Raw genomic sequence first — 26654 nt, 5'->3', positions numbered from 1 at the left:
CCTCCTCCCGTGTGCTTTCCGAGCTCGCCCAGAGTCTCCATCAGTAGCACCCCCCGAGATCATGTGAATCATTCCTCTCGTGGGGTGGTTATCTTCATCTGCTCTCCTCCTCGGCTCGACAGGTTCCCGAGGAACATCTTGACCCCGCCCTTCTCTTCTCGGCTCTCCGACCCTCTGGTTGATCCAAGGAGGACCTCGACCTCGCCTAGGAGATGGGCGAGGCTTCGGTCGGTCCCCGGATGAGGATGCCTCTCGTTTGTCCGCCGGAGGCATCCTAACACCGCCCTCCGCTCTCTGCGACTTCTCCCACCTTCCCTCTGGCTCCCTCACCTCCATTACCTTATCGCGATTCCTGTTTAGAGGAACATGTGATGAGAATTGTCCTCTACTTCTATTTCTGTCCTCCTCCTTCTCCCCTGAACCTCTCTTCCTACCTCCTCTCTCTCCCCCCTCCATCCTACTTCCCCCGGGCCGCTGCTCCATCCTTCTATACCGTTGGGCATCCTCTAGATTTACATACTTTTCCGCCCGAGCCAGCAAGTCATCATAGGTCGACGGAGGTTTCTTGACCAGTGATTTAAAAAACTCCCCTCCTCTCAAGCCTTGGGTGAAGGCACTTATCATGATGTCCGGGGTAGCTGATGGTATCTCCAGCGCTGCATTGTTAAAACGCTGGACAAATTCTCGCAAAGTCTCAGACTCCTGTTGTTTCATCACGAACAGGCTCAAATAATTTTTTTGGTGCCTCTTACTGCTAGCAAATCGGTGCAAGAATGCAGCTGAAAAGTCCTCAAAAGAACGTATGGAGTTGGGCTGCAGGGTGTTAAACCACTGCTGGGCTGACCTCACCAACGTGCCCAGAAACACCCTGCACCTAACTCCATCTGAATATTGGTGCAACAAAGCTGCATTTTCAAATCTCCCCAAGTGTTCCTCAGGGTCAGTATGTCCGTCATACTCACCAATGTTAGATTGTCGGAAATTCAGAGGAAGCCCTTCCTCCAAGATGGCTAGTGAAAAAGGGCTTCCTCTCTTGGGTACCGGCGCTCTGCTTCCTACCTGCTCCCTCAACCTCCGTATCTCCTTCCACATCTCCCCCATCTCACTAATCTCCCCAGTTGGGAGGGGTTGCGTCTCCTCCACCCTGCTCTGGTGGATTTCAACATTTTCCTCACGTTCCTGACGGGCGGCCTGCTCCTCTACAAACACAGACTCTTGATTTCTTTTCATGGCCTCATCCACTGTCCGGGTGATAAATTGGCCCAACTGCTCTAGGGTTAAGTTCCCCACGTTCTCATTGGGACGGGTTTGCTCGACCCTTGTCTCGTGAAGGGGCTGCTCGGTTCTTGTCTCTTGACGAGGTTGTTCATGTCTCGTCTCAAGACGCGGTTGTTCATGTCTTGTCTCAACATGAGACTGTTCGGGTCCCCTCTGAGGACGCGATGATGCTGAGGTAGCCCTTCTACTTCCTTTCCTGCCTACCATCTCTACGTCTCAACTCAAGTATTCCCACAGACGGCGCCAAGTGATACTCACGGGAAATTTCGTGTCCGATCCCAACGAGCGTCACTAGTTCAGACGTGGGCTTTAAGATCACCCTGAGACTGAAATCAAGAAAAAGACCGTTAGAAGGGGGCCAGGAGGGTGTCCTGGCGTAGCCCCTCCGACGCTCAAGTCAGAGACTGAGGATATATGGGGGGAGCAGCTAAGGGCGCTGCTGAAAACAATATAGTGAATAATTCAACTGAACGCTCAAACCTGGTATTTATAGGGGGATGCCTGGGCTCGTCATGGGCCCTTCACCTGTGGGCCCTAGATATGGGCCGGATCTCGATGGGCTCATCCATGGGGTATCATACTGCATTCTTCCTAGTTAAAGAAAAGGACTTTACACACATCAGTTGCTTATATGTTTCAAATTCTTTTGTCATGCTGATGCTTATTTGAAAAACTTAAAATAAGACTGGTTGTTTTAGTTCTCCAAATGTACCACTTGATTGAAAGGAATCAGTTGTTGCTTTTCTTTCGTTCCTTTTACAAGTTTATGAGCAGAATGATTTTCTATTCGCGCGCCTATCTTTTTAATATAGATTATCTTGATATAATTTGACAATATGTGTATTATTATATTGTGTGGGGGCTCACCTATCTTTGTTTATTTGAGACAGAATTTTCTTGTGGATATAAAAGGTCCAACAGTGGCATATTTGCCAGTGCTTGCTTTTGAAGGTGGAACCAGGAGGAACATTCCTAAGTTTAACGTAAGTTTATGTTGTGTATGTTTTTTCTCGTTCTTGATGTGATTCTTTGTAACACATGATTGTCGACTTTTTAAATGATTGTCGACTTTTTAAAGCTCTAAACGGATTGAACCAGTTATTCCATTTTGCATTCCTTCAACACTTCATCATCTGTAAGCTGTAGATACTGAGATCATGCTTGTGATGAACAAGTGGTTTTCTGCACTCATAACTTTATGCATCATGTTGCATACTATATTCTTGAAAAATATTCAAAGAAGCTGGTTGTTCTGTGCTCATTTATCGTTGTTATGATTCTATGCTAATATGCCCTTTTTTAACACATAAGTGTAATTCTTACTCGTGGGAAACTTTTTATTGCCTGCAGATGGGTACTTTGTTGTATGTCCGTGTTTTCAAGCCAAACATTGGCATGAACCCAGAGTTATCATGCATGGATGGTTGATATTTTTACCTTTTTTTACTGTTTATGCTTAGACTTACGTTTGAGTATGCAAGTTTTGAGTTTACAAAGATATGGTTTAAGTTATCTGTGTAAATAATCTTTTCTTTCCTTTTGAATTCTATAGTCAGTGGGAAAGCAGCAGAATATGGTCCTCTTAAAGATGGATTCTCGTTTGAATCATCAACCGGATTATCGAGAATGTATGATTGTCTTTTTTTCCACTTGTGTCTTTGTATTCAGTTAATGAACGATTCTTGCTTCATCTATAGACAGAACAGAGCCGGCGATTTCTTTATTTAGTCAGTTTTCTCTTAACTACCATTTCAGGTTGCTGAAATCTCCAACATGCCCAGTTCTCTAAACGCTTGGGAAGAAGCTTGCCTTTGAGATTGCAGTTGGTTTGAATGGTCGTGTTTGGGTATGCATCTTTTTAAGAACTACATGTTTTGTTGCCTAATGGCGTCTTCTTTGACATTTGAGTCCCCCCACCCCCCTTCTCTTAACTGAAGAACACTGTACTATGTAGGTGAATGCTATCTCTCCTTCTATTGTTATTCTTGTTGCAAACACAATCATGCAGACGGAGTCGTTGAGCTCGACACAACAAAAAATAAGGGTGGAAAACTTGCTTCAGAGACTCCATTGACCACCGACCTAAATTCAAGCCCGAATCGGACACAACTGTGAGCAAGTGCTCTTACCCTTCGTTGTACGCGTTTGAATTGATTACATCCTAGTTGATAAAAGGAAAAGGGTAATCTGATTCTCAACACTCTCCTCCAAGTATGCAACAGATGTGCACTGACCGTCACTTGAAATTATGTGTTGTTATATATCATTGATGATTTCTTTGAAATGGAATGCCATCTTGTAAACAGAGGGAAGGCTCACTGGGAGAAAGTGGGTGATACTTTGGGAGACAGGTATAAAAACCATTAACTCGTGTTTTATATACAGATTTTTCCCTTTTATGTTTTTGAATAATAATAAAAAACTGTATATAAAATTTAATTTCTTAAAATAGATTCATCCTCCTACGTATGTGAATAAATAATACTCAGTAAAATACTGCAATAAAATCAAGAAATGAAATGATAAATTAAAAAACATCCAAATTTATACAAACAAATGATCTTAAAAAGGGTGAAAATTTTTGCTCAACTTATTTATTTACATTAGCAAAAAAACCGTCTAGATAATGTCTGCAAGGCAAACAGGACCGCCTTTTCCCCGCCATCCCTCTTGTATGGCGACGGCATGCATTTACTGGCCGTTCTACTCGAGGATAAACACACAACTTTGTCTTTCCAGACACCGTGCTCGCTCGCAGGCGACTCCATGACACATTCATCCCTTTTTCGCACACCGTTGTTCAGAGACGCAATTGCGAAGCTGCCAACACTATGGCTCTTTTGCAGAAATCCCTTAAACTTTCAATTTGTGGAATTATTAAGAGGAAGATTGTTGTGGTGAGATAATTGATCATATTAAGAGAGTGATCAACACATGATGTATGAGCTGTTATACAATTTAAAAGATTTAAGTTACATCGTTTTAACTGATTATAAATTTTAATAAAATGACTAACGTTTGATCATACACAATCCTTTCATTGGTTGTTCTCCAACAACATCCCATGATAACAAGAATTCAAATAGGGCTATACCGATGCTTTAGAGGTAAATATAGAAAAATGTTACAAATCAGGAAGAAAAAAAAAATTGGGCTTGAACCCAACCCATTTCACCGAGGACACAACGATTTTCTATAGAAAATGGAGTACTTAGTCAAGAACCACAAGAGGGAGAAAAAAAAAAGGCAAACAAAAAGATTGGATGACAAGTGATAGTTGAATATTCTTTCACTTTGTGACTTTTTATTATTTTCCTTGATTTTATAATGAGATTGTTGAGCATGCTTATGTGTTTAATTAATTAATTGTAAACTTATTGGTTGTTTCTAGATATTGACATAATTTGATTTGAAATTTATGTTTGTTTTGTCTAATATTTTTTGTTTTTATAATTTAGATCACAAACTGGATGCTAAATTTATCCGAAATATGTCACTTGAGAGATGAGATTTTGAATAGAAACATAGGAAAACACAACTTATGATTTTTTGTGGAGTTCGAGAGACCTATAATTTCTTTTGAGGTCATTAAAAGAGAACCATAAAAATTGATTAAATTATTTTGATTTTTGATTTCTATAAGGGGTCTCGAAATAAGTAGGGGTGTTCAATAGCCGATTTGGTTCGGTTTTAATAAATTACTATTCGAATTTTCAAATTCATAATCTGAAACCAAATCATTTTTTTCCGGTTTGGTTCGTTTTTTTACATTTCGTTTTGATTTAATACCGCTTGAGAAATAAATTTAGTTATATATCAAGTTGCATATTTTACTAATGATGAATTACGTGTAAACATTTCAATACTTTTTAAAAATATTTAAAAGTACCAAAGTTTCAATATTAAATAAAATAAACAATTTAAAACAAATATAATCAAAATTCATAATAAATAATCAAACAAGTAGCTTGTAATTTATTTTACAAAATAGCAATTTAACATGTTCCATTATGTCCACCTCATCTTATTAATGTTCCGAATTGAAACAAATAAATGCTTAAAATATTATTTTAAAAAAAAAACCCACCAATAATGGGCACGATTTAATTTTGATAATATCTTCCGACCATCTACACATAATCATCTTCAAATATACCACCAAAAATTAGATAAAACCAAAAACATCATAATTCATAAAACTAACTAAAAAGATAAATTATCACATGAGAAACATTGGAAATGACAAAAGAAAACATGAACATGAATAGTTTATGAAGAAAATAATAAATTACTTTTTTTGACTATTTTATTATTTATCATATATAAAATAGTCCGTTCGGTTTTTATGGTTTTTAATTTTGTAAACCGAAATTTTCGAAAAACCAAAACCAGAACTAGCCGAAAGTAGTTTAAAACCGAACCATAAAAATCAAAATTCTGATCAGTTTTTTCGGTCTTAACGTTTATTCAACACCCCTAGAAATTGACATTAGAATAATAAAATTTACTCGACACTCAACAGAGACAGTAAATAACGCGTAAGAGTTCTTGACCTATAAATTGGTGAATTAAGGCCGTAAACAAAAACTCAAGTTATAAGTAGACTTGATGAACATCTATTATAACCATAGTTCAGATGTTTGAAACTTAGATACCAATTGTATTGATGTTTGACAACAACTGTAGGAAGTTTTGGCATAATTCCCTCTTCTTTTCATTATATATTATTATTATTATTATTATTAAGTGTGAGATCTTTAGAGTAACTACCTTAGAGGACACCAAAATATTTAATTTCATAATTACCCTACTAAAAACCTCATCAAGTCACCTCATATTTTACATAGAAAAACCTAAATAAAACTTCATTTTTAAATCGAACGACTCTTCTAAATTGAAAATAATTTCGTGTTAATTGTTTAGTATTATTTGATCAAATTAAAAATAATAATAACACATACAACGCGTGCCCGGTCACAATATTGGAAGTGTTTAAAAAAATGATTGACCATCTAGTGGATGGTGATACTTGTTAGTAAGGGGGATGTATTCAATCTTGGAAATTTAATTACTTTTATTGACTTTTGTAGAGTTTAAAAGTATAGAGGTATTTAACATAGACTTTTATAAACTCTATAAAAGTTTAGTGGTATTAAAATTAGATTTTTATAGAGTATTAAAAAATCTAGTGGTATTCAATCTTAACTTTTTAAAAATCTATAAAAATCTATTGGTATCCAATATTTCTATAGATTTACAATGATTCTTATATAATTCTTTATGTACAAACCTTAAAACTCTAGGTACAACTATAGAAACTTAAAAATTGTCTTCTATTCACCCCAAAGATTTTGGTAGACTTTTAATCAAATAAAATATCTTTCTCACCCATATATCTCTCTTCTTCATTCAAAGACCACGATTTTCTCCTCTCTAAAGATAAGTCTAGGGTTCCTCGAATTTCAGAGGTATGATTCAACTCTTGAATCATTAATGATTTGATAAAAAAAATATTATGATTTCTATGTATTTCTTTCTGTGTTCCGTTCGTTGTTTNCAAGATTCCATAAGAGTCAATAAAAATATACCAAATTCACGAAAATCTATCATTTAAAAAAAATCATTAAAAATCATTAAACCTCTACATTGAATACACCCCACTAAAATTTACATGGGTCCTCGTGTATACATACCTCACATGACATGCTTTATTTGGACTTTTTACCATTGGGAAAGAAACAAATAGATACACGCGCTAGAGACACGCAGTTTTACGGGAGACCACAGACAATCATTGAAAAGTCAACGGAATCAAAAATCCGGTTTCCGTCAAAGAATTTGATAAGTACCCATTTCCGTCCCATCGATCGCTCCATGCACTTGCTTATTTCACAAGTTTGAACATACATTTCCCACAAATTCGAAGCCCAGACCAGCCGAGGTAGCCACGGATTTTCACTTCCCCCCAGTTGATGAAATTGCTGGTTTTGAACTGGGATTGAGGATTAAGCGGCATGGCTTTGTTGCTGGATTCCGAAACTTCCGAGCTGCTGTTTCGGGGTAAGTTTTTCGATTGAACTTGACTCGATCAGCTGGCTCTGGATTTGGTTTTACCTATTCTTGTTTTTGGTTTTCGTCAGTTGAGGGAAACAAGCAGCTATCTTCTTCGATCAAATTGCGGAATACCACTGAAAATCATGTCGCTTTTAAGGTGATGATCAATGTCGGTGATTTCAGTCGATTATTGAATCCATTGTTTATCATTTTCTATAAAATTTAAATTTCTTGCGAAAAAAGAAAAATTAACATATATGTGCTTTATTGTGTCACCACCTTGATCACAATCATGATTAAAGGTGTCTTTCCAAAGTTAAATTTAGGTCCCATGCGTACGAGGTTGTATTTTGTTTGTTTTTTTTTGGGAATATCTTGTCTCTATTTGTTAATAATGGATTTTAGTACTTTATTTAGTGGAGTATTAATCTTGGCCCTATAACTATCTACTTTTGATTAATTTTAGTCATCTAAATATTGTTTGTATAACTATTATAGATAATCGATTTAGTCTTATTTAAATGATGGCAAAAACTTGTGTGAGACGGTCTCACGGGTCGTATTTTGTGAGAAAAATCTCTTATTTGGGTCATCCATGAAAAATTATTACTTTTTATTGTGAATATCGGTAGGGTTAACCCGTAGATAAAGATTCGTGAGACCGTCTGACAAGATACCTACTCTCAAATGATTAACAAATATAATCTTTAATCGTTGTATGATAATTTTGATACTCGGATAGATATGATACACACTCGCATACACAGGGGACCTAAATGAAGTTTTTTTTACCTGTTCTAGTTTTTTTGTTGAGTTGAGGAAGAGTTTGTTACAATTTAGTCTAAATCCGATGCCTCGTACCAAACTTGGGTCGTTGATACCAGATGAGCTTCAAGCCATCATTGTCTTACCATCTGCTCCCCTTTCTCATAAAAATTCAGGTTCTATGCACAAAGCGGAGACGGTATGGTGTTCAGCCGTGGATCGAAGTTCTTCCTCCAGGGGGATCTTGTGAGGTTACAGGTGGTTTTAATTTTTCCACACGACTTCTTTTGGCTTTTACCTTCTAAGGATATTATATGTTATGGGAGATGAAAATTTATATCTTTAGAATGGTTAGATCTTAAATTTTTATTATTATTATTTTTTTTTTTCAGTTAAGGTGGTTGGTTTAGTCCTACTTATCCCCTAGAATTGTTGACATCTGGTTTTACTATTATGATAGTTATTGCGAAAAGATTTAAAGATCCATAAAAGTTCTTCAATCGAAACTCAAAATTAAAACACTGATTCTGTAGTGAAAACGCAAGCTCCAAGGAGGGCTCCTACCAGCTTGCAGACTTGGAAGGGCAGGGACATATTCAAGATTCAAAGTGTTCTTGCAAGGCCTGGTACAACCAGAGCAGATGCCCCAAATTTGGTATCTATAATTTGAGTTCATACCATTCTGATAGAGTCGTAATTTACATCTTTACTCCCATGCTCATTTTGTCTCATGCTTTAACATTCAAAATCTTCTGTTTGAAATTGGTGCTCTACTTTGTATTTCATATATGTAGTTATGTCTGTGAAATGTTATTTCAAAACTGGTGATTTGAGATGATGCTAAGCATCATATTTCATCCCAAAATTGAAAATCATGTCGCTTTATATAAACTGGGGTCACAAGATATAACAATCTTTAAACTGTTCATTTTGTAGTTCAATACGGCGGTAGCTCATATGATTGAAGAGAGCAAACTTCAAGTGGTTTACACTTTACTACAAGCTCAAGTTGCAACCCTTGATGATCACAACTTGAGAGAATCTTTGGCAACATCCGAGGTTAATTGAAGTTTAGACAACTCTTTTCTCATGCTCCTTGATGTGTAGTAATTTATAGGGCGGGCTGAATAAGTTTGCTTAGGAACAATCTAATTTCTTATCAAAACCAAAAATTATAAATATTTTTTTTAATAACAAAGTTTCTCATATTGAAAACACTCAACAAAACTAGTATATATGTTAAGCGCACTTTTTCCGGCGTTCCTGCAGGTCACCAACTCTGTTGTCAAAAATCAGCACAAGGATTTACAGTCGAAAATCATCTTGCTCTTTCCCCATTTCATTAGATCTGCATAATGCTCTTGGAAATATTTATATACATGAAACCATAATTCATTAGTTAACAATTCATCATCAAATTCTAGTGTATTCACATTGAAGTTTTATCTGGTTAGAGTTCAAAAATTTAACTCTGGCGAAGTGTCAATTGTTTTAAACTATGAACTACTATAGAATGCATAACCACACATCGTAATAGATTATTCTATCCGACGCGAAAGTTAAATTTAAAAAAATAATGTAATGCGTTATAAAATATACCGTAATACAAGTTACCACAAACAATCTGTACGTTTCCTATCCCATTTTACAATTCGTTCCATCCATTCCACACCATATTATCTGTTGTCCAATAACTGTCCCCTTCACTTGATGGAATTTGACCTTCTGTTCACATTCTGCTGCATGCGAGACTAGGGAGTTGACAAACCATGAACCGAGCTACAAATTTTTCCCTTATGACAGGTCGATGAACCAGGGTCCAACATTGAAGCGAGTGAATCTCAAGTGATTCAAATTTCGGTGAGGGATAGGAACATTAATCGCGTTGGTGGATTGATCTTGATGTGCTTCATCGGCACTTTTGTTGTTGTGGTATCCTACTACCTCATGAAGCAGACATGTTCTCTAATCTGGTATTCATCTATTGTTTTACCTTTATTCATGGCTCCACCTTTCACATTAAAGTACTTCTTTAGAAAAACTGTGCACGCTAGTAAGTCTTAATTATAATAAAATCCATGATTATTATTTTTCAAGTTTTTTTCTTCTGGTTATTAACTAAAGTATAAAATCATGTTTTCTGGATATAAACGGCCTCTCTCTTGAAAATAAACTTCTGGTATTTTCATATTGAAGTCTATTGTCTTTGAAATATTTTGGATTCTAGTCACAACAGCACATAAGTGGGGGGATTATTTTTCTCAAAGAAAAAAGGAAAATTGCAAGTTTGGTCCTGTATATTTGCTTCTTTTCGATTTTTGGTCATCTATGTTATGAAATTTCAGTTGTAGTCCTATATCTTTCGATTTTTGGCAATTTTAGTAATTTTTCATTGACATTACTGATATGCCACTATATACGTCATTGCCACATCGGTGCTGCATCAAGGCCACATCACTGTCAAGTCGGAGAAAATGACTAAAATTGTCATAAAAACAAAGATAGCAGACTATGTAAAGTTTGACAATATAGAGAACAAAAATCGTAAAAAATAAAATATATAAAATCGGAAATGCAACTTTCCAAAAAAAAAAGAAGAAGAAGAAAAACACTTCACATAAGAATTGTGACAAGTATTTCTTGATATTTGATACTTTATATGTGGTGATACAGTGTTGAGGTATGCTTTTGCTTAGGTATATAGTGCAGTAGGTATGGATTAATTCAACTATGTGCAAGCTTTTAAAAGTATGCTATTTCTACTCAAAACTATCTTGCACAACGGTGCAAGTATGCTAGAAATATTCGTCATCTCTTGGGAGTATGCCACGAACATTTGGATTATGTAAATTTAAAGACGATCACAAGATTATAACCTACATTTTGAAGGCATGATTTTCTTTTTAAATGTGTAGTTAGCTTGTCCCAGCGATTTCAGCACATTTAAAGTTCGATATCATTCAAATACAATCGACCGGCGTTTCTGTGTAATCTAAAATATATTTCGTGTAAATTTAGATTAATGCTTGAATAAATTTATACTTGACAGGACTTTGACGGAGTCGATGGTGATGTTGATGATGAAAATGGTCATGAAGTTGGTGTCAGAGTCGATAGAAGATTGGGTAGCGAAGACTGTCATCTGTGTATTTATGTCCATCGTGTATAAGTACGAAGAGAGGCTACGACATATAATGCTACGTGTTTGGGATCAAGTTCTGGGCCTAAATTTTATTCAAATCCTAACAAACTGAGAGATAACATGATAAACTTCAGTCTGCTGGATTTTTCTTGAATCTTCCCATGTATGCGTCGTTGATTTATAACATCTCCTGAAGTTGTTTGGCTCTTCCCTGCGCCTGATTGGGCTGGTTCAGTCACAATATATAAATAGAGCTGAATCATTATGATGACATTGAAGAGATGAGATAATTTGTTGATAATCAAATCGTATGTACAGCCTCAACGTTCGTGAGTTTCGTCCTCGGCGGGTTTTGGGGCGTACGTTGAATTTGATCCTCCCCCAGGGAAAAGAGAATGTATGCGCAGGTTTTATGACAGTTTTCTTGAATTACTGGGTATACTGTGCTGGACACCACGGACTAATGTTGAACTACTGGTTGCGTTTGTTGGGTTTTCTTGTTTTTCCTGTTTTAAAAAAAATTTCTTGTTAGCTTTTTTTGTGAATAACGTTAGAAATTTTTGTTTGGTTTAAAGTGACAAAAAATACAAGAGTTTCAAATTCTGAAATTGTATTTGACGATGATGTATTTGTAGGAACAATGTATTTTTTGCCGGGAAAGATGAGAAGGCACTGGCAGGAGGAGTCAATTGCAAAATAAATAAGAAATTAATAACCCAAATATGTATATAGAAATTATTATCATCATGATTTTTTGAATCGTGAGATACATAGTTGATAAGTAGAGTCTTAGAGTCCAGACATCGCTCGAGAAATCATTCTACCTTCACATTTCACACATTTAATTGACAAATCGAACGTCCAAAAACATGTCATACACCAGATGATATGAAGTGTTCACGTTATATTTTTGGATGCACTAATGAAATATTTGCTCAGTTAGAGGTAAGATCATACTTGGAGATGAAAGAAAGAGAAGCAAAGAATGATAGGGTCCTGAAGACCAATACAACATAGATCAAGGAAAGCAAACGCTCAGTACAGCAGATCGAGTTATCGGTAAACGCTAAGTTATATAGGTCATGTGCAACTCTGATACAACAGCAATGAAACCAAAATGTACAAAACGAAGCATTTATACTACTCGCATTTCATTTTGTCGCCTGGGCAATCATGTTACTTATAGAACTTGCTTGCTCCTTAGCCGCCTCCACCAGAGAATCCTACAAACAAATTACCGATGATTGAGCAGTGTACTTTTGAATGGAATGCACCACAAACTATAAATTGCTCACCTGAGCAGCTATTAGGCGTGCAACAGTTTTCTTGCTCGACTCTTGAAGTTCACCAGCTATTAGAACTTCATCCAAGATGTAATAGGCCTGTCGATGCGTTCGGAAGAAATCTTTAAATTACAGGAAAAAATTCCATAAATCGGTTTGAATAAACGAGTGATGGAGTAGGACAATTGCACTACTTAAACTAAAACCATGTTCAGATCCACATTGTCAAGATATCAAAGGTAAGACTATTTGGAGGTCTTCGTCAAATAGAGGATCATAGGAAACAAGTGAATTAATTTATAAAATATGAAATAAAACTTTGTGCAATCCGGTTGCAAAACTGCATGGCATAAAAATAGCAAAATAGAGGGAAAAATGAATTTGTTGCAATGTCTGGTCATTCAAAATCTTAAATTACACCATTATATAATTCCCCAAATAATATCTACGAAAAGTAATTTACTGATTCTTACTATAGATTATTAAATTGGTTTCTTCATCATCCTATCCGATAGGCCATCAAGATTTCAAATATATGTAAAAATAATTTCACTACCTTCACAAAGTCAAGCTGAACCAAGGAAAAAACAATATATTTTTCAAAATTAGAAATCAGAAGAATCAAATGCTTGCAATCAGATGGCCCCACCCTGACCAAGAAAAGCCCATTCAGACACAGTTCTGAGCCAACCTAGCCAGGAAAGGAGCAGAGACAGGCTCTTTTGTTTCAGGACAGATAAGCGTGGGTACCATAGAACCAATTAGGTTTTATTCCCGGTAAGTCCATAATGGAAGCTATTTTCAGAAATATAGAGAACAACAGAAGAGCATGCATATGGTATTTATCGACTTAGAGAAACCTATGATAGAGTGCTTAGAAAATTAATTTGGTGGATACTTAGAAGGAAGCATGTGCTTCAATGCTACATCGAGATCATCAAAGATATGTATGAAGTCGTAACTAGGGTCTATTGGAAGGATGTCATGTGAATTTTTTGCGGCAGTAGGACTTCATCAAGGATTGGCTTTAAACCATTACCTCTGTGCTTTGGTTAAGGATGAGCTGACGAGACTATTGTCCTGATAGACGAAAATAAAGGTGTAAATAAAAAATCAGATAGATGACGTGAAGTTCTTGAGAGTAAATATTTTAGAATTAGTGACTCAAAAACAGAACATTTAGCTTGTAACTTTGGTTCTGAATCTAGACGAATAGGTAGCCCAATTGAGATTGAAGGTCGAGAAATCTCAGAGTGTGAAGCTTTTCGCCATTTAGGATCTATTATCCAAAAGACATGTGAAATTAGAGAGCACATAGACCATATGATTAAAGCGAGTTGGATGAAATAGATGATGACATCAGAAATCTTATTCGATAGAATGATGTCTGAGAGATTGAAAGGAAATTGTCACAAGACTATTGTTCGACCAACTATGCTTTATGGATCGTAGTATTGGGCTACTACAGGACTACATATGCATGAGATAACAGTAGCAGAGATGTGTGTGTTATGATGGATGCGAGGAAAAATGTGTAATGATAGAATTAGGAATGAAAGAATTATGAGATATTTAGGTGTAGCCTCATTGAGGATAAGATTAGAGAAAGACGTCTAACATGGTTTGGTCATGTGAAGAGAAGACCAAACATGACCCCAATCCGACACATCTTAGATTGATAGGTTAATAGAAAGAGTAGAAAGAGGGATAGGTCATTGAAAATTTGGATAAAAATGGTAATGGTTAAGGAGGATATCTTATATATTAGTTTAAGAGATGCTATGTAGGAAAATCACTTAGTTTGGAGAACTAATATCCATGTAGCCGACCCCGCAACTAATAGGAATGTGCTATGATGCCTGGAGCCCAACAAAGCATGACGACGACAGTTCATGCCATAACACCTAAAGGAATCACCAAACGATTTCGGCCACCTCAAATCATCCAACAAGTTTGCCTAAGTTAAAATAACATTCTCAACCTACTGTATTAACTCCATTATAAGAACTTCAACCGATAATGCATAAATACGAAAAAACCTATCAAGATTTTATAAGCAAATGGGACAGGAAACCATACCTTATGGAAATTAAAGATCAAATCCAGTTCACACACCTAAAGAAACAAGATAAATTTTGATTCAATGTAAGATCAGATTTATAACGACAAAAATTAATACATGATCAAATCATATCAAGTCTCACACTTCCAAAGTAGCGGTCTAGAATCTCCACAAAGTGATGGATAATTTCAAGGACCTCCAATTCATTATCATTCTGGTCAATGCACATGCAGAAATAAAGGCTTGCATATCTGCAGAATTAGCAAAAGATGCAAAAAATTAAATACCCAAACCACTGAAGAGAAGGCTGGATGTTTTTTTCCCGGTAATAAATCGAATCTCTCGCAAGGCTGAGTTAAAATAAAGGTTACTAACCTTTTGTAAACAACTTTGTATCCTCTCCACTCCACAAAATTGCATAGTTTGGGACCTCGAGTTAGGATCAAGCCACTAAGCTCCCGGATTACCTTTATATCGAAAGAAAAAAGTTTTAAAATGCAATGTACTTAAAAAAAATTAATTAATTTTAAGGAATTAGATAATCCACCAAGATAGAAAAGTCTCTTTATGATAATTCCATGTTTTCACCCAATCCAATAAGTCAAAGCATAAAAAACAGATAATTGAGAAAAAGAACACGGCTGATCAGTAGAACAAAAAATTCTTCATCAAATCATGAAATGGAGAAGGAAACCACTATACCTTTGTTCTTTCTTTTTGAGAATAAGGCGAATACCACTTAGTCAACCTCACTTTCCCTTGCCGGCTAATAAGAAGAACAAATTGAATCTGAAATAATATGACACTTGATAGCTTATCAACTCTGTGTGAACATAGATACAGAAATAACAGATTAGTATCAAAGTGAAAATTACCATATCTCCAATCACTTGTTAAACAGAAGCAGTTTGATGTATAATTCAGAATTGAGGAAAAACAGATTCAGAGTTGATACCATAAAGCTTTTGTGTAAAAGCCAAGTATAGAGTCTTTGCACTACCTCAAGGATATCGGTCCCTTAAGGAAACTTCTCACCGCCGTAATAGATGATGGAAACATCCTACTACTACCAAATTCTGACTTGGAAAACATACTGAATATTAGAGACAAACACCGCAGATACATTATATCTTCACGGGCATCAAAACGTAACTTCTCTTGGACTTAAATTTTACCTGAAGAGCTCAGTCTTTACAATATGCTGATTCATCAGGTCATTCAGGTGCAACTAGAACATTTCAATTGAAATTCTTAAACTGCATAAATCTATAGTACATACTCCCATAATCTCTCCCAATTATCCAATTATTTTCAGTGAGACCAATGTCAGAGGCATAACATGTTCAACAAATAGCGATCTGAACGGAAGCAAATGGGATCCATCAAAATACACAGCTAAAATGACAAGGCGAATTTGATCGCTCACGAAAAACAAATCACATCCATGGCAGTCTAGGGATTTCATTTCTATTTGAGATACGTATGATACACAAGCAAATCAGGAAATCAGAACTCCTAAAAGGGGATAATTAGGCTAGATGACGATCGATGAAAACTAACCATGGCTGCGGTGGTGTCACTACTCCGCTACGCTGCCTCGGCGGATCCGAATCCCTCCTCCGCTACAGTTATTTACTTCCTCCGTGTATCGGCCCCCTAATTCGCGGCGTCTTTTTATTTTGGTCAGCTCATCTAAATTTCAATCCAAATGGTTTGGTTACCTGTATTAATTATTATACCGACGTCGTATTATTTTTATAATTTATTTGATTTATATTTAAATAATGATCAAAACGTAATTTATAAAAAATAGTGAGATATTATAATTTTGATATATAAATTATAAAAATAAATATAAAAAAATCAAAATAGAAATTGAACCTATAATTTGAAGATTAAGTAACAAAAATTTTATCCGCTAAGTCACATGTGACTTACATTAAAGTTTAACACTTTATTAATATATATAATTATTTNGTTAAATGTTGAACCTATAGATGAACATTAAATCATACGAAATACTTACTTTCATAATTAATTGATTAGCAAAAGAGGAACTTCATGTTCTAGAGAAACATTTTTCCAGTCGAAATTATTGGAAGATAACAAATCCAGGCCACCAAGCATGCTCTAATAACATGAAAATAGACAAAACTGAAATGAAAATGGGATTAAAACACGTCCCCTTTGTTCATCTTGAGCCATAAAATCGAATTGAATGAAGAAGAAAAAAAATTCCAAACCCTCAAATGGAAGATCTTCAAGAGAAACTGCAAACATAAAAAATATGTGAATCTGTGTTTGAAAATTTCCAAATAACCTACTGGAAAATTCATGGGATCGAAGGTTGGTCGAACAAAAGGGCTGAAAAAATATCAGACGAAGACAACTCAAATCTATAAACACTTTGTTCATATTAGTTTCAAGTTTATTTCAATTTTTAGCGTTCATTTTCATTTGTCGGATTTGTAAAATGTTGATTCTATTTCTTAGTACGGGAAATTGGCCTTCAGTCCCCAGCCGTCGTTTTTTTTTTGTGTTCAGTCCCTGGGTACTTTTTAGTACTACATTTTCACATGAAGTGTACCACATTTCCACATGAAGTGTACCACAATTTGTATGACATAGTACCACAATTTTGTGGGTAGGGAGTGAACCCAAAGAAATGTTTTGATTGGGGATTTTTTACCAACTTCCCCTTCTTAGTAACTAAGCCACATGTTCTTGTCATTTGAAGATTTTTCTCTCATTTTTCATGTAATATATTCGTGTTAGTCACATCAAATCGAGGAGGCTATAATTAACAGCAAAATCGAGGACTCAAATCATTTGATATTTTAGAAGTTAGATTTTCGTTTTTACCTGAAAAATTTGTACATTGCGTTCATGGCACGCCCACAAAATTTAGAGCAAACAATTTGAAAAATCTGGTGGGACCAAAGATGTCACCAAAAGCATTCAAACACTGAAAAAACGAAGGAATTCCCAACCACCGGGGAAGGATCTGTCAGAATTTTTCTCAAAAATTATGTTTCTACATATATATGAACATGATAAACAATATAAGAAAGTAGATCGAGAATTACCTCCGGCCATTGAAAATTTTTTATTTTTCTGATTTCCTCCGATTGATGCCTTCTAAGTACTCAAAACACTCTGTAGATTGTGTATATTTTCTTATGAGGTGTGTGCTTATGAGGCTCAATCACTGCTATTTATAGGCGTTTCTCATACCATCGATGAGTGTATCGGGAGCCGAGAGTCAAAAGAAGAAGCGTGTACGCATCTCAATTTTCTAAAGTTGAGGCTGTGTACGCATGTTTTGTCAAAAGTTGTAGGCAATGGCCGTCGCTATTTTCTACAAGTTTTTTTCTTCCTTTGATATGTGTTATTTTTTTCTTACATTCTCCCACTTGACACATATATCTAATTTACCATAGGAGAAAACAAAATACATGAATCATGGCGATATGTCATCTAAAAACGATTATTATCTTCCATGTATCACAATATATTATATATCTCAAGTAACATAATGAATAAACCCTATGTTTATTCTAGGTTCAACTTTATTGGTATTTCTCAAATGAATGTGTGCATAACAAATATGAGAAAATATCACATCATAGTTTCATTAAATTTGTTCTTACAACAAAATTACATAAAAGAACCAAGTCCCATTTTTTCTGTATGATCTTTCAATTTCAATGGTGGCATGCCTTTAGTCAAAGGATCTGCAATCTTCAATTCAGTGCTAATGTGTTCGATAAGTAACTTCTTATATTTAACACGTTCTCGTATGGCTAAATACTTAATGTATATGTGCTTGCTTCGACTACTATTTTTGTTATTTTTAGTCATAAAAACAGCAGCTGAATTCTCAAAATATATTCTTAATGGCCTAGATATATAATCCATGATTCTAAGCCTCGAAATGAAACTCTTCAACCATACACCATGTGAGGTTGCTTCAAAACAAGCTACAAACTCAGCTTCCGTGGTGGAAGTAGCAGTTAATATCTGCTTTACATTCTCCAAGATACAACTCCACCAGCTAGCATGAAAATATATCCTGAAATGGATTTTCGTGAATCAATGCAGCCAGCGTAGTCTGAATCAGAGTAGCCAATTACTTCCAAATTCTCAGTTCGTCTGAACATAAGCATATAATCTTTGGTCCCTTGAAGGTACCTCATTACTTTCTTTGCAGCTTTCCAATGGTCCAAATTACTCTGATATCTTCCCAACATCCCAACGATAAATGCAATGTCAGGTCTAGTGCAAACCTGAGCATACATCAAGCTTCCGACAGCAGAAGCATAAGGAATGTTTTTCATTTGTTCTCGCTCTAGATCATTCTTTGGGCATTGGCTCAAATTGAATTTATTGCCTTTCACAACGGGAGATGTACTTGGTGAATAATCTTTCATCCGATATCTCTCTAAAACTTTGTTGATATAGGTTTCTTGAGACAGACCTAGAATACCTCTAATTCTGTCTCTACGTATCTTAATACCAATGACATAAGATGCATCGCCCATATCCTTCATATCAAATTTTTTAGAGAGAAATTGTTTCATCTCATATAACAAACTATTGTCATTGGTTGCAAGTAATATATCATCCACATATAGAATAATGAAACAAATTTTACTCCCACTGACCTTCTAGTATAAACATTGATCCATGATATTCCCTACGAATCCGAATGAAGAGATAATATCATGAAATTTCAAATACCATTGACATGAAGCTTGTTTCAATCCATATATAGATTTCTTAAGCTTACAAACCAATTGCTCACAATTACTAGAGAAGAATCTTTCAGGTTGTTTCATATAAACCTCTTCTTCTAATTCTCCATTGAGACAAGCTGTTTTCACATCCATTTGTTGTAAATCTAAGTCAAAATGTGCAACTAATGTTAGAATGATACGGAGAGAAGCTTTCTTAGATACAGGAGAAAAAGTCTCCTTATAATCGATTCCTTCCTGCTGAGTGAATCCTTTAGCAACGAATCTTGCTTTATACCTTTCAATGTTGCCTAATGAGTCTTTCTTTGTTTTGAAGATCTATTTACATCCAATGGCTTTTATACCATCAGGCAACTGAACAAGATCCCAGACTCCATTAACTGCCATAGAATTCACCTCTTCTTTCACAGCATTAAACCATAATTTGACTCATTACAACTCATGGCTTGTGAAAACATTTCAGGATCATTTCGGTTCTGATGTTAAAGTCTGATTCTTTTAAATACACAATATAATCACTAGATATAGCTGATCTTCTTATTCTAGTAGATCTCCTTAAGTTGTTTGGTTGATCAACAATTTATTGTTTTTCTTTATTAACAACTTGATCTACTGGATTTTCATCAGCGATTTGTGGAACTTCAATAATTGGTTGCCTAACACCCGTTTGATCTTGAGGGGTGTGAATATCGACCAATCTATCATTTGAATAAGAGGATTGTGAATTAATGTGATATTTCTCAAGAACTATGTCATTTGAATTATCATTCTCGCTAATAAAATCATTATCAAGAAATTTTGCATTTCTTGATTCCACAATTCTAGTGTTGTGAGATGGATAATAGAATATGTACCCTTTGGATTTTTCGGCATACCCAATGAAATATCCACGTATAGTTCTTGGGTCCAGTTTCATTTCATGTGGGTTGTAAACTCTTATTTCAGAAGGACAACCCCAAACACGTATATGTTGCAAACTCGGTTTCCAATCTTTTAATAACTCAAATGGCGTCTTTGAGACAGCCTTAGTTGGAACTCGGTTTAATATATACACAGTTGTCTTAAGAGCTTCAGTCCACAAGGATTTAGGAAGTTTGGAGCTACTTAACATGCTCTGCACCATGTCCAATAATGTTCGATTTCTCCTTTCAGCAACGCCATATTGGTCCAGAGAACCAGGCATAGTATATTAAGCAACAATCCCATGTTCTTGGAGAAACTTCGCAAACGGACCAGGTGCATGTCCATTCTCAGTGTATCTACCTTAATATTCTCCACCTCTATCAGTTCTCACGATCTTAATATGTTTTCCACACTGCTTCTCCACTTCAGCCTTAAAAACCTTAACGGCTTCTAGTGCTTCATTTTTATTATGAAGCATGTAGATATACATGTATCGTGAATAATCATCAATGAAGGAGATAAAGTATTTCAAACTTTTCATGGCCATATCTGGACAACAAATATCTGAATGTATGATTTCTAATATTTATGTACTCCTCTTGACACCTTTTTTAGACTTATTGGTCTGCTTTCCTTTAATGCAGTCCACACAAGTCTCAAAATCAGTAAAATCTAAAGTACTGAGTACTCTATCATTTACTAATCTTTTAATTCTCAATGGAGATGTGTCCCAATCTCCGATGCCATAATATAGAGGAATCTTCATTTATAACACATCTTTTAATACCTCCTTGAACATGCATAGTGGTGTTATTATTTTGTAAAGAAATAGAGAAAAGACCATCAACCATTGTACCATTTCCAATAAGATTTGATTTATAAAAAAAAATATTGATTTATCCAAAAACTAAAAGGAATAACCAAGATGTACATGTTTTGAAACTGAAATTAAATTCCTAGAAAAACTAGGAACATAAATGTCTTTTCCAATTTTAAAATAAAATCACTATACAATATAAGGCAGCAAGTCCCAATAGCCTCTACATGAGAAGACATCTTGTTTCCTGAATAGATGCTCCGCTCATTTTCTATTGGCTTCTTTAGGTTTTGCATACCCTGCAAGATATTTGTAACATGGATTGTAGAACCAGAATCAATCCACCATGTGTTATAAATCATATCAACCATATTATATGCATAACAGACAAATGAAGTAGGAATACCTTTCTTTTCAGGCCAATCCTTAAACTTAATGTAATCCTTCTTCATATGTCCCATCTTTTTACAGAAGAAATACTTGGAATCTTTCTTGATATCATGTTGGGGTGAAATTATTCGTTTGCCTTTTCCCTTGACTTTGGATTGTTTCTTAAATTTTCCTTGTGTAGTCGTAAAGACATTATCACTTGTTTCCATCAACAACCTTTCTTCCTCTTGAACACACGTGGTCATTAATTCATTGATTGGCCATTTATCCTTATGTGTGTTGTAGGAAATTTTGAAGGGTCTATATTGTTGTAGAATAGTGCATAAAATGTAGTGCACAAGAAAAGTTTCAGACATTTCCACTTCAAGTGTCTTTAGTCGAGCCGCTATGTCCCGTATTTTCATTATGTGCTCTTGCACACCTCTCACATTGGTGAGCCTTAATAAAGAGAATTTCATAATTAAGGTGCTGGCAAGTGCCTTATCTGAAGATTGAAATTGTCCATCAATAGCTTTTAGTTATTTTTTTGACATTATTATGTTGATTGACAGAACCCCGCATACCAGCAGATATTTTGGTCTTTATGAACATTACGCAGAGTCGATTAGATCGCTCCCATTTTTCGTAAAGATCAACATCATCTGGAATGCTGTTTTTAGTAATAGCAGATGGTTCGTCTTTCCGTATAGCATAATCAATATACATCCACCCTAATTGAAGAAGAATTATTTCTTTCCATATTTTATAGTTATCGGCATTTAGTTCGAGAATGTCACATTTCATATCAGAAAAACTCGCAGGTTGCATAACTGCACAAAATATCATATGCTTAAAATTTTGAGACAATATCATGTTTTACCAATGTAATTCATGTTTTAAAAATCTAGTGACATAAAATTTTCCTGTGGGCTAAAATTTAAATTCAATAAGATTTTTCTGTAACTTTATGATAAAACTATCAAGATGTATTTTCCTTAACTCCTGTGGATAAATTAAAAAAATAAGATTTGATATTTTAACATAATTAGTTATATAAATATAATAGAAATCCCTGTGGGGTAAAATTTATTATGTTTATATAATTAATTACAATTGATGTCCATTATGTGATCAAAATCCACTTAATGCATAATTTTTCATAATTAAGGATATTGTGGCTATTTCTCAATTATTTAAAACTATACGGTTCACCGGACAAAATTTTGGCTTTACTTTAATACTTTAAATAATAATTATTTAGTAACATAATCAACATTTTCCAAGAGTGCTCCCAAGAAAGATAGGTAGTGCTAAGGCCCTTTAAATACCTAACTCCTAGTCAGAGCAACATTCCTCAGGGAGACCAGTGGTAAGTCAAGACAGTTTAAACCGATCTATGAAGAACTCCCTCAGTTCATGATTTCTTACGTCACCTTATAATTATTATTCAACTTAATTATCCACATTTATGTGAATCTTCATAAGCCAAAATTTTTCATTAAATAACTTTGTATTCACATTTTTACTTAATATGAACAAATACGTTCTCCATCAGTAGGTCTCTTCAATCAGATTAGTGATAAAGTGAGGATCACATTTACGTGAAATTGTGGGATCCTCATCACTTTTTCTCTTTTATCAGAGTAATGATAAAGTGAAGATTATTTGTTCATTTGTGAACATCTGAAATATTTTATTTTATAATATTATATTCACATCTTACTTGATATGTTCATTTTAAATTATAAACAACTTAATATAATTTAATATGAACATAATGTGAATATTGATGTACCAATTATTTTTTAATATTATTTGTATTTTAAATTTCAATAATAAATGCAAACATAATATTAAATTTGCATGTACACATCAAACACTTATCCATAATATTTGACATTATAATATTATATCTAACATGCAAAAATAATTCTAAACGTCGAACTTGAAATTATTTTAATTTGTACAAATTATTTAACCAAATGCTATATGTATACCGAATTATACATATAAATTAATAACATATTAATCATTATTTATTATTATTACTATTATTATTATTATTATTATTATTATTATTATTATTATTATTATTTTAAAAATATTAATAATAAAAAAATGAATAAATTGTTACCGACAATGTACACCAATAATTGGTGTGGTCCCACAACATTAATTATTATTAATATAATAATAAAATTTGTTAAAGTTTGAAATTATTGGACAAATGACCGACACTTTTGGAAGGAAATTGATTTCAATTTGTACGTGTGGGTCGGGTCTCATTGTGAGAATCCATCTTATTAATTTATCACAATGCATGTACATGATTGTTTCAGAAAGGTTGATCATCTTCTTCAAACTTTCTTCTTCTGATAATTTTCTTTCAATTGCTCATTTCATTTCTCCTCAAAAAATTTATTTAATTTTCAAAACTTCAAAGTAGAACTTCAAGCACAACCGACAACAAAATTCTCCGAAAAAATTTTCAGGTAAATTTCTTAATATTATTATGTTCAAACTTCAAATTTCAAATTTCAAATTTCTTATGTAAAACTTCCAAAAACAATTTCTTAAAGTTCTTGATATGAAAACAAATATTTTCAAGGCAGAGATATCACAGCTCTGATACCAAATGTTAGAATTTTTCTCAAAAATCATGTTTCTACATATTTATGAACATGATAAACAATATGCGGAAGTAGATCGAAAATTATCTCTGGCCATTGAAATTTTTTGATTTTTCTGATTTCCTCCGATTGATGCTTTCTAAGTACTCATGTGGGGACCCGGACGCTAACTCGATTATCTTTGGGATTAAATGGATCAATTATATAATATGGTCAAAAAAATTTTTTTAAAATTGCGCAGCATATAAACAAGTGTATGAATCTATACAACAAGTTATGTAACTTCTTATAGAAATACCAGATCAAATGTCGAATCTACATAGTATCCATCATCAAACAAACTCAAGTCAAACTATACAACTAGGGTTTATTAATTCCACATCAACGTTGTATAAACAATCTACAACTAAGCCCGAAATCTCCACGCTAGTCTTGATCTCTTAATCTCTCCCTGATCCTGTCCCACCTGTTGTCATGCACACATACAGACACAACAACAGCCGGAAACTCCGGTGAGAATAAATCCCAGTATAAAACACGTATACATGCAATACATAAAATCATATGCATAAGCATAAACCATGTATCAAGAATATGAATCATAATTTATGACACATTAGTCAATACCGATAAAACTCTTGACTCGATTCACATCTAAATCTAGGGATCCCGATGTGAATAAGACGTAACAATCTCCCACCTACTTTCCCAATCGAGGTGGCGGTACGTCTTATTCCCAGACTTCGGTCCTCTCTCTATCGAATATCTACAATAGGAGTCGATCTTCTCCTACGCACATCGATACAACCGAACGTCCAGTAGCTTGGCTGATCTGCCACAGACTCTCCTATCTCAATGCTTTAATATACAGCTATATAAAGCATAAACACCTAACAATCTATTATGTGATTTTGGGACAACTCAAACCAAATCTGATTCGAGTTATATCTCCCGATCAAACATTGAATTATACCTTTCTTTCTGTCAATCTGATTCTGTCGAAGTCTCGAACTCAAAGCTGTCAATATCAATCTGAAATGGCATATCGAATAGGCACAATATCAATAATCAACTCAATTCAGATATGTTCTGCTCAATATTCCATCTAATTCAATATCAACGGCATAACGGTATAGTCTCGATATCCCCGTCAACTCAGACAATAATAGATATTAATAATGAATCATAATCAATAGCCGAACTAATCCATAATCTCATAAATCTGAATAATCTCAATTCAATATCTGAAAATTCATAGCAATTTCATAACTAATCTGTTCTTCCATCTGTTCTCGATTCTACATTGTCTAATATGTCAAGAACGTCATATATCAATCCTATCCGATTCTGACAATATCATAATTACAAACCATATCAAAATTCAATAAAACTTACGTCTAGTTGAAGCTCTCGTCGATAGAAACACAGTACTGAAATCGGATCAACAATCTGACGGACGGATCTTCCGTAAAGTGGCTCGTTCTTTGCCCTGCACGTCTCGCGCATATGCGCGACCTCTACCGGCGCATATGCGCGAGACCTACTGGTCTCGGCGTCAACCAATCTACTACTCGCGCATATGCGCAACCTAATCCCGCGCATATGCGTGAAATTCTCTGGAATGAAATCTTAGCTACTGGGCACCTCGCGCATATGCGTGCACCTCGTCGCGCATGTGCGCCAATATCTCTGGACTTGCCAATCACCAATACATCTCCTCGCGCATATGCGCGCCCTGTCTCGCGCATATGCGCGAGGTCCTCTGTCCTCGCGATAAGCCTTGCGCGCAAAGTTCTGTCCCGGCTTCTTGGCTACTGCCCTCCTCGCGCATATACGCGCCAAGTCTCGCGCATATGCGCGAGGTCCTCTGCCTTTGCGATTGGCTTCTCGCGCATATGCGCGCATCTTCTCGCGCATGTGCGTGTAAATCTCTGCCCATCCTCCATGTGCTATCACATACAACATCAAGTAAAGTCTCGGATTGATCCTTCTATAATCATATCAATTCCTCAGGTACTCAATATCAGATTACGATAATCAAATCTCCGATTATCAGTATAAAAGCTCAGGCGTTACAACTCAACACACTCTGTAGATGGTGTATATTTTCTTATGAGGTGTGTGCTTAGGGGCCTCAATCACCGCTATTTATAGGCGTTTCTCATACCATCGATGAGTGTATCGGAAGCCGAGAGTCAAAAGAAGAAGTGTATACGCATCTCAATTTTCTAAAGTTGAGGCTACGTACGCATGTTTGACATAAGTTGTAGGCAATGGCCGTCGCCATTTCCTACACGTTTTTTTCTTCCTTTGATATGTGTCATTTTTCTTACAGGATCATCATGTGCATGGAGAGGAAAATGAATTTGCTGGAGGATCGTTTGGTGAGATTTTCCATAAGTTTGAGGAACATATTATGAATGAGGGAGCCATGCGTACTATTGGCCATAAAGTGCCAGTGAGTCTTGTGGTATCAATGGAGAAAGGGATTCAAAGTGAACTTAAAGAGATGGCTAATGCTTTCACTAATACCATGAATGAATTCATTAAAGAAATGGGAGAGTGGATGTCGTCAAAATATGAAAACAAACCTTATG

At 35.1% G+C, this 26654-nt stretch overlaps 3 protein-coding genes across 4 annotated transcripts; 2 read left to right on the top strand and 1 right to left on the bottom strand.

Annotated features, from left to right (window-relative positions):
- The first annotated feature begins 2099 nt into the window (after positions 1–2099).
- On the top strand, positions 2100–3676 carry LOC140987267 (uncharacterized). Its single transcript, XM_073455712.1, has 5 exons — positions 2100–2261; positions 2629–2701; positions 2831–2906; positions 3034–3124; positions 3233–3676. Exons 1-4 carry the CDS (start codon positions 2115–2117, stop codon positions 3065–3067), a joined length of 330 nt encoding a protein of 109 aa, XP_073311813.1. The 5' UTR covers positions 2100–2114; the 3' UTR covers positions 3068–3124; positions 3233–3676.
- Positions 3677–7055: 3379 nt separating this feature from the next.
- On the top strand, positions 7056–11742 carry LOC140987896 (uncharacterized). Of its 2 annotated transcripts, XM_073456629.1 has the most exons (8): positions 7056–7338; positions 7419–7489; positions 8274–8355; positions 8631–8752; positions 9034–9156; positions 9367–9408; positions 9901–10070; positions 11147–11742. In XM_073456629.1, the coding sequence occupies exons 1-8, from the start codon at positions 7293–7295 to the stop codon at positions 11349–11351; spliced, it is 861 nt and encodes a 286-aa protein (XP_073312730.1). In that variant the 5' UTR covers positions 7056–7292; the 3' UTR covers positions 11352–11742. The 2 variants fall into 2 exon arrangements, with proteins under 2 accessions (XP_073312730.1, XP_073312731.1); XM_073456630.1 differs by lacking the exon at positions 9367–9408 and having other exon boundaries at positions 7057–7338.
- A 461-nt stretch (positions 11743–12203) lies between these two features.
- Positions 12204–16293, bottom strand: LOC140987897 (AP-1 complex subunit sigma-2). The gene is made up of 7 exons (XM_073456631.1): positions 16145–16293; positions 15287–15373; positions 14960–15051; positions 14727–14835; positions 14602–14637; positions 12535–12621; positions 12204–12462 (listed from the first exon to the last, which is right to left on the bottom strand). Exons 1-7 carry the CDS (start codon positions 16145–16147, stop codon positions 12391–12393), a joined length of 486 nt encoding a protein of 161 aa, XP_073312732.1. The 5' UTR covers positions 16148–16293; the 3' UTR covers positions 12204–12390.
- Positions 16294–26654: the final 10361 nt, after the last annotated feature.

Source organism: Primulina huaijiensis, chromosome 11, assembly GCF_012295235.1.
Source record: "Primulina huaijiensis isolate GDHJ02 chromosome 11, ASM1229523v2, whole genome shotgun sequence".
NCBI lineage: Eukaryota > Viridiplantae > Streptophyta > Magnoliopsida > Lamiales > Gesneriaceae > Primulina > Primulina huaijiensis.
The sequence above is the reverse complement of the archived record's forward strand: the minus strand, read 5'-3'. Positions and strand labels throughout refer to the sequence as shown.